General features: G+C 33.0%; 2 protein-coding genes across 3 annotated transcripts; one reads left to right on the top strand and one right to left on the bottom strand.

Moving 5' to 3' along the window:
- Positions 1-1687: 1687 nt before the first annotated feature.
- LOC113851126 (probable leucine-rich repeat receptor-like protein kinase At1g35710) lies at positions 1688-5009 on the top strand. Its single transcript, XM_027481607.1, has 3 exons — positions 1688-2069; positions 2179-4236; positions 4358-5009. The coding sequence occupies exons 1-3, from the start codon at positions 1688-1690 to the stop codon at positions 4714-4716; spliced, it is 2799 nt and encodes a 932-aa protein (XP_027337408.1). The 3' UTR covers positions 4717-5009.
- A 116-nt stretch (positions 5010-5125) lies between these two features.
- Positions 5126-11476, bottom strand: LOC113850473 (AT-hook motif nuclear-localized protein 7-like). Of its 2 annotated transcripts, none has more exons than XM_027481032.1 (6): positions 11163-11476; positions 9913-10329; positions 9252-9319; positions 8144-8275; positions 6285-6446; positions 5126-5714 (listed from the first exon to the last, which is right to left on the bottom strand). In XM_027481032.1, exons 2-6 carry the CDS (start codon positions 10280-10282, stop codon positions 5403-5405), a joined length of 1044 nt encoding a protein of 347 aa, XP_027336833.1. In that variant the 5' UTR covers positions 10283-10329; positions 11163-11476; the 3' UTR covers positions 5126-5402. The 2 variants fall into 2 exon arrangements, with proteins under 2 accessions (XP_027336833.1, XP_027336834.1); XM_027481033.1 differs by having other exon boundaries at positions 5403-5714; positions 11358-11465.
- Positions 11477-11681: the final 205 nt, after the last annotated feature.

The following is an 11681-nucleotide window of genomic DNA, read 5'->3' as shown; positions in this document are numbered from 1 at the left end:
AATATAAAGTCTCAGCTCAAAATACAAATAAAAAATTAAGATTTATGTAAACATGGTTGATTGTGAATACTAAGAGTTGATTTTGAAGATAGAAATTTACAATTAAGAGAAAAATTACTATACTGTCTACACAAGTTTGAGTAAATTATAAGAAAAGATTTTCTTTTGATAAATTTACACGTAAACAAGGTTGCATCTAAACGAGATAATTAAAAATTTTAAAGAATTTATATTACAACATTTAAACTTTTTTATTTTAAAATATTTTGTTTAAATAAAATAATTAAATTTTTTATTTTAAATATTTTTGTTTGAATAGAGTAATTAAATTACTTACATTCTTAAAAAATAATTAAAATTATAAACAAAATTAATTAAAAATATAATATTTAAATTATAAACTTAATCATAATTAAATAAAAGCTTGAATAGAACAAATAATAAATAGAAAAAGCAATTTGACATTCTCACTCTTTTATTAAGATTTAGAATTCTTTATTTTTAATCTATTAAAAATTTCACTAAAATTCTTAAAATTTAAAAAAAAAAATATTGAAACAATAAATTTTAACTTATAAAATTATAAATTCTTTTAAAAATAAATTACTCAATTAAGATATTTTATTTAAATACATTCTAAGTTTACTAATAATATCTCGTCTAGAAAAGAAAATAGTAGCTTTGAAGACATCCACCATATGAATTGAACCTCATTTAAACTAAAGAGTAGTGTATTATTTTTTAAAAAAAATAATAAAAAATAAGAATCATGTTATTAATTTAAATTTTTATTTATAAAAAAAATTATTTAAATTAACAGTGCCAAAAATTTACTTTTTTACTATACATATTTTTTTACTTTTTAATTATTTTAATTTTTTTTATTTGATAAGTTCACATTTGTTACCATGGTTTAAGGATGTGTTTATCCAAACTTTTTAAAGACGCTAGATAAAGGTCGGCACGATGGGTGTATTTTCTTTATACAACGGAAAATTAGAAGAAAAGAAAAAAATAGAGAGCAAATCTAACTAATAAAAACTAAAACCAAAGTCATCGCATAGCAAATGTGTACGAACCTCTACATTAGAAGAGCTCCGATTCATTGCATGTGATACCCTCCCAATGACCATGGTCAGAGACATTTGGGTGATGACTCCACCAACCCTTTGGAGCAGAGCTTGTTTTTCTTCATTTATACCGGAAAGTGCGGTGCAAGTGGGCATTAGCATGATCATGAGCATGGCAGAGAAAAGTGCACTGCCACTAAACTGCCCATAGTTATCGATTTAGATTCAATTAAGCATTGCTTTCCATTCATTCCTCATATTTGATCAAATTTATTTTCCATGAGGAAGTGGATCAATCGGAGTCTCAACAAATTTGATCAAATATGAGGAAGGAAAGGAAAGCAATGCAATGAATTAAGACTATGCAGCAGAAGCATAGCAAATAACTTAGCATATCGGTCAAAGTCACGAGTCAACCCATCATAGCACTTTCCGAAAGACATTCCACGTTTCTCACACACAAGTCACTGGATTGCACTTTCTTCCAAATGAAGATGAAGTTGATAGGAAATTGGGAACACATTTTGCACTTTAACTTGTATTGTTATATATGGCAATGTTACTTATATTCTATGATTAGCCATAGCCACTGCTTAATTGAATCTAAATTCATAACTATGGGCAGTTTAGTGGCAGTGACACTTTTCTCTGCCATGCTAATGCCCACTTGCACCGCACTTTCCAGTATAAATGAAGAAAAACAAGCTCTGCTCCAAACGGGTTGGTGGAGTCATCACCCAAATGTCTCTGACCATTGTGATTGGGAAGGTATCAGATGCAATGAAGATGGAAGCGTTGTTTATATATCCGGATGGGAATTAATTAATGAGTATCTGTTATCAGAAGAAATGCTGGAGATTGGGAAGTTGAACGTCACTGCCTTCTCGAATTTAGTGATTCTAGATCTAAATGGAATGGGACTAGGAGGAAGCATCCCTAAAGAAATAACCACACGTATAATGCTTGAAGATCTTGACCTGTCCAACAATCGCCTTCGTGGTAAGCTCTAGGCTTAATGTTTAGTGGCGTTCAGTTATCTCTTTTACATTCAATTGGTTGCACAATCTCATACATACCTCTCTTCCTTCCTTTTTCCACCACATTGCAGGTCCTATACCCCTCCAACTTGCCAATTTCACACGTTTGAAGATGTTGTCTCTCCATAGTAATTCCCTTTCCGGTTCAATCCCTTCTACAGTGGGTCAATTGAAGAATTTAACCTATCTCTACCTTGAGTCAAACCAATTTCAAGGTCCTATTCCAATGGAACTGGGGAATCTGACACAATTGAAACAATTAGGTCTCTCACATAATTCACTTTCCGGTTCAATCCCTTCCACATTGGGTCAATTGAAGAATTTAACCTATCTCTACCTTGATTCAAACCAATTTGACGGTCCCATACCAATGGAACTGGGGAATCTGACACAATTGAAAGAATTAGATCTCTCACATAATTCACTTTCCGGTTCAATCCCTTCCACGTTGGGTCAATTGAAGAATTTAACCTATCTCTACCTTCCTTCAAACCAATTTGAAAGTCCTATTCCAATGGAACTGGGGAATCTGACACAATTGAAAGTATTATATCTCTCACATAATTCACTTTCCGGTTCAATCCCTTCCACGTTGGGTCAATTGAAGAATTTAATCTCTCTCTATCTTCATTCAAACCAATTTGAAGGTCCTATTCCAATGGAACTGGGGAATCTGACACAATTGGAAGTATTATATCTCTCACATAATTCACTTTCCAGTTCAATCCCTTCCACGTTGGGTCAATTGAAGAATTTAAAGCATCTCTATCTTGATTCAAACCAATTTCAAGGTCCTATTTCAATGGAACTGGGGAATCTGACACAATTGAAACAATTAGATCTCTCACATAATTCACTTTCCGGTTCAATCCCTTCCACGTTGGGTCAATGGAAGAATTTAATCTATCTCTATCTTCATTCAAACCAATTTGAAGGTCCCATACCAATAGAAGTAGTGAACTTGACACTTTTACAACACTTACATCTTTCCCACAACCACCTCACCAGCTCTATCCCATCTCCTATCCTGAATTGTCCACTTGCAACAGTGGATTTAAGCTGTAACTTGTTAAATGGAAGCATCACTTCCCAAATTGGTTGTGTCACTGACCTTAACCTTAGTCATAATTTTTTCAGCGGCCAGGTTCCATCTGTTTTTGGAACAAATTCTATGATGGATAGGTTGGATCTTAGTTATAATAATCTGACTGGTAAGTTACATACGGAACTTGCGAATTTAGGATATATAAATCTTTCATACAATTTTTTTGACTTTCCAGAAAACCTTGACTCAGAATCTAAATTACCGGACTTCTGTTCTTTCCCAAAAAATGCACTTATCACTTACGACCCACCTAATTACGCAGCTTGTTATGTCCTCCAAACCAATTCTCACTCTAGTACAACAACTAGTAAAGTAAAGACTATCATTGTAATTGCTCTTCCTATCACTTGCATCATTCTTTCTGTACTTGCAACATTATATTTCCCAAAGTGTATGAATAAGGCCAAATTTGAAGGAAGATCAACAAAGAATGGAGACTTCTTTTCTATATGGAACTATGACGGTAAAATTGCATTTGAAGACGTCATTGAAGCAACTGAGGACTTTCACCTCAAGTACTGCATTGGAACTGGTGCATATGGTAGTGTCTATAAAGCACAATTGCCTAGCGGTAACATTGTTGCATTGAAGAAACTTCACCAAATGGAATCTCAAAATCCAGCTTTTGACAAGAGTTTTCGCAATGAGGTCAAGATGTTAACTGGAATACGCCACAAAAACATTGTGAAGCTTCATGGATATTGCCTTCACAATCGTAGCATGTTTCTTGTCTACCAATACATGGAAAGAGGTAGCTTATTTTATGTCTTGAACAACGATGTGGAAGCTGAGGAGTTGAATTGGAGTATGAGGGTGAATATCATTAAAGGAATGGCACATGCTTTGTCCTACATGCATCATGATTGTACCCCACCAATTGTTCATCGTGATGTAACAACTAGCAATGTTTTATTGAACTCACAATTGGAGGCTTTTGTTTCAGACTTTGGCACTGCTAGACTCCTTGATCCTCATTCCTCCAATCAAACCTTAGTAGTCGGCACTTATGGCTATGTTGACCCAGGTTAAGTACACTTTTCTATAACAAAAAAAAAAAAAAAACTGTTTTTGACTAACTTTAATTGATGGAGTGATTTAGTTGATAAGTTATCTTTGATTTTATTTTTTTTTTTAATCTGTTACAGAGCTTGCATACACATTGAAGGTGACAGAAAAATGTGATGTTTACAGTTTTGGAGTTGTGGCTTTGGAAACATTAATGGGAAGGCATCCAGGAGAGCTACTCTCATCTTTATCAAACCCATCTAATCAAAACTTCCTGTTGAAGGATATCTTGGATTCACGTCTTCCCCTTCCTTCCAGTCAAAAAGATGCTCAAGATATTGTACTTGTGGGGACAATAGCATTAGCATGTTTGTGTTCCAAACCAAAGTTCAGACCATCAATGCAACAAGTGGCTAGGAAACTCTCTTGTTCCAAATTGTCATTGCCTTTGCCTTTGTATGAGATTTCAATCCATCTCTTAATGTCTCAAGAAATATGACATGCTTCCTATAACAAATGTCAAGAATGAAACCTAGTTGGGAAAACCTAAGGAAATGGTTATTTTTCTTTTTAAGGTAAGTAGGAAATGTATGATTGTTGTTGTCCTTTAAATTCGTAGGAAAGCTTGCTTTGTTGACTCGCTTTGGCTTCGAATCAGAACTCTTCTACTGTAGAGGTTCGTACCCATTTGCTATCCGCTGACTTTGGTTTAGTTTTTATTAGTTAGCTTTGCTATCTATTTTTATTTCTAATTTTCCATTGTATAAAAAAAATAGACCCATCGTGCCGACTTCTATCTAGTGTCCTTAAGAAGTTTGGATAAAGACATCCTTAAACCATGGTAACAAATGTGAAGTGTGAACTTACCAAATAAAAAAAATTAACAAAATCAAAGCAAATACTTCAACAAATTCAGTCAAATAAATAGGCAAACAAGTTCTCATTACATCCGAATTAGCCTACTCATAATACTGCATCATAGTGCAGCAGCATCTACCTAATCAGCCGATAAATCAGATACTCTACCTAGTTGCAACTTACAACACTGAAACTAATCCTATGGTAATAGACATCAGGCAACAAGTTTGAAACAATCTTTTGACAACAGAGAACATTGTAAACATCTCAGTCACGAATGGTGTCAGCAAGACTTGAGGACAAAGACTGCATATGTTGCTCATCAACTTAACTATCAGGCAAAGATATGTTAATATCAGTAGCTGACTTTCTTGAGTCTGGCATAGAGTGCATGTTGACCCAGTTGTCTCTTCTAAAGGCATTAGGAGGAGTGAGGTTTGAGTTAAGGGATCCAGAATTTTGCAGTACATGTGCTCCACCAATGACATTGATATCTTCTTTTTCAGTATTAGGTGGTGGTGGGGGTGCAGAAGACACTGCAATGGCTGGAGTAACAGTTGGAGGTGCATAATCAGTAGGCTTGGGCTTCTTCAGTTTCTGATCTTGCTGGCTGGTTGGTAGAAAACTTCCCACCACCACCTAAATATAAAAGAGAACATGCATAAGTCATCTAAGATACACGAGTTTGCAAACTTTGTTTTGAATATTGATGGAAATCAAGGTGGAATTATTTTCTAAACTTTTTTTGTTTGATAAATTCATAATAACAGGCATTTTCATTTCAAAACTTTATTGCAAAATTTAGTGTAACATGCTCAACCCAACTCCAATACACTTTTTTCTCCCAGTTAATTGTGATTTTAAGATTAAACTAGATTTTGATTTGTTACAGCCAAACATAACAATTTTGTTCCAAAATCAAGTTGATAATAAAAAAAGCATGTTTTGGGAACATGTAATAATGATCCCTCAATTGAGGAAGAATAATGCCTAACTTGGCCAAATTGGTATCAGAAGCTACAATAAACAAAAGCAATTCTCAAGAGCACCTGTTAAGGCATGCAAGCTAGCCTCTTGTCAATTATCAATCCTACTTTGTTGGCAATATACACAGGCAAAATTACGTGATTCATTTTTCAAGCATACATGAATTTATGCATTATTGACCACTAGAGCAAGATTGAAATGGGAATAGAGGAAGGGACATACCTGCACAGGACTAGCAGCTATAAGAAGACCAGCAACTCCACCACCTACAACGCGGCCATCAGGGCTTGCCAATGAGACAGACATCCCACCTGACCTGCTTCTTGTTCCTTGGTTATCAGTAGGCATGAATGATCCAGACAAGGAAAGTATCTCAAAACGTCCCTACAATAAAAATAGAAAAATAAAACAAAATATTATAGCACCGTCATGAACACATCAATGATCAAACAAAACTACAATTCTTGACTCATTGATGAACTTATGCAAATGAACATCAAGTACCAACAGAGGGGGATATTTCGTTTCTTAAGCCTCACATGCATATCAAGAATAATTTAATAAACACAAATGTAGCTAAATTCACCACCGCTGCCACCCCTACCCCCCATTTGAATATTTTCAAAACAATCAAGAAGCCAATATTCTCATGTCTAAATTTAGAGTATTTTCTGCTAGATTTATTCAAGATTTCAGAGTCCCTTTTCAGAGCAGCTATTTTAATTATATGAGAGGGAAGAGAGCAGTCAAAGCCTTTCCCTAAATTTCATGAATTATGAATTATCTATGGAGTTTAGTTCAAAGGGTGACCAAGGCTGCGACTTCAATTGAATTCCCTATATAATATTACAAGCAATTATTTCTCAACATTATGCCTATAAATGGTAACAACCAAAGAGTTATAACCATAATAAAAGAAATATAATCATCAGTTTGATAATCAATTTATACAAACAAGAAAAACAACCAAATAATCAACCAAACAAGGTTATTTAGAAGTTAACAAACAAGATTGAATAGTATATTTTACTCTCTTTTTTCAAATAATCAACCAAAATAATCCAATCCAAATAAACGCTAAAATAACCATCCTGGGCATTTGATTATGCATGCGACATAAAACAAAAGAAAAATAACCTAGACTTCATGCATGTAATGGTCAAGGAAATTCAAACTAATAACAAAAGATATACCTCAACACTTTGTTTGGGTAGGGCGGGAGAGGTATTTATTCAATTTTAAAAAAAAGTTTCTGGTTTTCATTTTATTTTTGCTTTCAATCATAAAATTGTCACTTTTGTTTTATTTTATTTTCTATTTTTAAATATTCCTATTGTATAGACAACATAATAAACCACTTTTCTCTAATTTTACTATTTTTGGTAGTTAGGGGGAAGGGGGAAGGGCGAAGCTGCTGAAAATTTAAAGTGGGGCCTATCAAAAACTTGCCTCCCAAAATGGGGAAAAGAGGGAGAGAAGATGGAAATTTTTTATTTTATTTTTGCTTTATTTATTTTTAATATTAAAAAAATATATACAAAAAAGAAATTAAAACTTTTCAACTAAATTAATTTTTTTATTATCGGTATAAGAACTTTTTTTATAAATTTATATATTTATTTCTACTTTTATTTTTCATTTATCCAAACAATTGAAGAAAATTTTTTAATATTTTTTTCTCTTCTATTTCTAACCAACAATACATTTTTTCCACCTTATTTATACTTTACTTCACATCCTCTTATTTCTTTTCTCTATATTTCATCCCTCATTCAAATATAATATAAAAGAAAATAATGCATCACATCAACAATAGTTTTGAAAGAGATAAAAGTCAATATGAAGCCAGTCAAGAAACAGGCACAAAGAAAGAGCAGCAAAATTTCATTTATAATTTTATATAAGCTTATTTAGCAAAGCAAGAAAGTTCTTTGTCATAAAATGAGTAAAATAAAGCAGAACAAATTGTTCGAACAATTTCAAGATTCCAGCATAAAAATGCATTAAAATGGCATTACAAAAAAGAGAATGTTTGAAAAGTAAAGTAAAACATTAATCAATGGCATAAATTACTTCCACACCTCATAGGTCAAAGTACCCCCAGAAGAATCAGGCTGACGAAGTGTAACATTCGAAATTACACCATTAGCAGATAAGATGCATATAGCTCGAGGCCCTTGTTGAGAAAAGGATATCACCTTCATTGTGATGTCCTGCAAGAACCAAAGATTAAAGCAAGATAATGTTATTCAATTATCTTTTAAAAACACTTCGCATCATATAACATACATAATCTTAAGGAAAGGTATGAGTAAAGGCATTTATAAATCAAATGGATTAAAGTATAAAACATGAGAATTATGTGACATTAAGTGGGCCAATCCAATATGACATTAAGTGAGCATTAACATTGAAAGATGCACATCTAGGACCATAACCAAAATAGATAGCCATAGAAATGTTTAGACCATGAAAAGAAAATTAAAAATACAAATATAGAAAAAATTTATAACACCGTGAAAAAACAGAAACCATTTAAAAATTAGAAAACTGAAGCTTAACTAACAAACAATTTATGTTTATAAAAGCTACAAGAATTTCATAAAGCTTTCAAATATTTTCATACTATTTTGCTGGGCAAACTATATAACAGGTATTTTTAGATATATCTATATTCCGTCATTCATACCTAGCCAAAAGCAAGTAGAATCCTTATTTCAATATTCTCAGTGGTTTTTGAAAGGCGCAGGAAAGAATGAGGGAACAATAATCCAGGAACAATCTTAAATTCCCATTTCAATTTGCAAATTCCGTTAACAGAACAAAGAAAAGTTGCATATAATTGTCATCCCCAAAACTATATATAAACAAGAACAAAAAATGAGTGGTTTTTTTTTTTTTCTAATTCCAAATAATAAGACAAATAAAGGGCTAGACAATGGTTAATATCTCTTTGAAATATACCCACTAAGCTGTAACTGAGCAACCCTCTACAAACAACCAATAGTTTGACTTAACCATTAGTATTTAGTATATCAGAATATTGTAGTGGCAGACATTACATATTTATACACATCAATGTACCCTATAAGATAGGAATAACAACAGACATTCAAGAGATAAATTCAAAACAAACTCATGTCAATCAAATAAAGCTAAAACCCTTGACCCGCCCCATGCTAACCATACCTCACCAGCATTGACAGTTATGATATGTGGCATAAAGTTTGTACCATCTGAGCATGCATTCAAGTCACCTACAGAGGAACCAATAATAGATATTACTAAACTGAGTTGAACCTTTAAAAGTAAGCAATAATATCTATAAAAACAGACATATCTTTTCCCATGGAAACATATGAGTTATCTTAGACATAAAGAACAATTAGATTGGTGACATTTTCCAATCAAATTACAACTTAGCAGAGGGACCATGCCATTCAGAAATTATGCAGTGTCAATTTAAATCGAATACAATACTCACTTGAGTAGACTAAGGAAGACCAACTTACATGATGACCAGGTCAATATAACTAATAAGGTATTAAGGTTACATTTCAAGAAATACCTACAGATGCATTCAATCTCAATGATATTATATATCTCATCACCCACACAAAAAGTAAAGATGTAACAAATGAAAATCACAAGAGAAAGATCCCAATGCTAACACATATTTCTTCCTTCTATAAATCTAAACAACAAATTTGCAAATTAACTCGGGTAATTTCATCATCCAAAACAGAAACATGCTTGAAACTTCACCAAAAGGAAAAGGTTACAACAAAATAGAAGTCACTTGACAATCCATATTAGTTACCAACAAAAGCATCAAGCACCCATTCTTTACCTAGATAATCCAATCCAATTTTTTTGGACTGCTTATATTCCATCCCCCGCATCTTCCCTCGCTTCCCGGATGAAAAGTCATTAGAAGCCGGAGCTGAAGACGAGATTGGCATCGGCGACAATGCCATGGTGACAGAACCATCTGGCCCATACTTCCTTGGCCTACCACGTTTCTTCTTAACTGCTGTTCCATCCAACCCTACACTCACAGGTGAGACACCAACACCTGCTGCTGCTGCTGCAGCAGCAGCAGCAGCATCAGGAACATGAACCTGGTTTGGAGCTTCACTCCTCGGCGCCACGTGATAAGCCGATGGAGCTTCTGCCCCTATCACTGTAACCCCAGAACTAATACCTTCTCTTGCTTCCATGCAAATATTGAACTATCGCTCCCAACTCTATATTACCAAACCAACACCTACAACCCCAGAAAACAATAAGGAACAGTTAGAAACCTAATGGATTATTAGAGCATAATACATGAAAAAAAAATTACAGCTTTTATAGCAAAAGCATCAATGTCTTCAAACCTTCTAGCCCATGTTAGAAAGGCACAGTGAAAACCCATCAAAGGATCTCAAAAACGAGTAAGATGGTAAAGAAAAAACACAAACTTTAGTTTTACATGAACTCATGAAGCTGTTTCTCTATATCACCAGAGATCCATTAACGACTTTAGTTATGTCATTAAAAAAAATAATAAAAGATTCAACTTCAGGTTCGAAGTAGAAAACCATAACAAATAAATGCAGTTAATTTCGATCAAAGTTAAGTTTTATTTGCCTTTGTTTTCATCTCTGAAAAATGGGTACTTAGTTTCAAACACAGGAACCAGAAATTTACCTCTGAACAAGAGATGAAAAAGAAAACACATTATCCAATAAAAGCAAAATATCAAAAATTAGTAAAAAAGTTAAATTTTATATATTTAAAAAAAAATCCCACTTGCTAAAATAATAACCGAAAATTTGATTAAAAAATTCCATTTGCTTCAAATATTTCTCAGGCTGGAGTTCAAAATAAAGCATAAACCATCCAAAAACATCAAAGGCTTTTTCAGAAACAGCTTCATACCCAGCATTTCCCAAACTTTAAAAAACAGAAAACTAAAACAAAGGGAAAAAATTAGTAATAAATACCAAAAATAAAAGAATAAAATTTTAAAACAAAACTCCGTATATATATTATTCTCTTATGGAAAGCATATCAACATCAAGGTGTGGATATTCTTCAGAATGCAAAGATCATGACCTGTCACTGTGATTCCACACTTGAACAAGCTTCTTCTAAAGCTGAAAACTTGTATTCAGATTTCTTTTCCAGCTCAACCAGAACTCATTAACTCTTCATTGAACTCACCCCAGAAAGTGAAAATATAAAATAACAAAGAAAAAAAATAGGAGAAAAAAAATTGTTCTTCTGAAAATTCAAAGCAAAGCAACTTACAAATTTCAGAAGGTGAAAAAATCCGTTGGCTGGTTGGTTTTTCCAAAGCTGCTTGAATTGAAAGTTGAAAAAGAGAGAAAAATGGAAAGCTCAAAATAAATACTACTGTTACAACAATTAAAAACAATAATAATATTAATAGTAATAATAAATCATGGAGAAAAAACCAAAGATAAAACAAGGATGATAAAGTGTATTTAAATAAATATTAAAGATTTTATTTGATTTGGAAAAATTCCTAAACCCGATAAATACAATTTGGTTAAGAACAATTTGACGTCCGTGAAGGGCAATTAAAAATTTTTCAAAACAATATATGAACAT

This window comes from Abrus precatorius, unplaced genomic scaffold (assembly GCF_003935025.1).
Source record: "Abrus precatorius isolate BTA unplaced genomic scaffold, Abrus_2018 Scaffold9, whole genome shotgun sequence".
Classification (NCBI taxonomy): Eukaryota; Viridiplantae; Streptophyta; class Magnoliopsida; order Fabales; family Fabaceae; genus Abrus; species Abrus precatorius.
The sequence above is the reverse complement of the archived record's forward strand: the minus strand, read 5'-3'. Positions and strand labels throughout refer to the sequence as shown.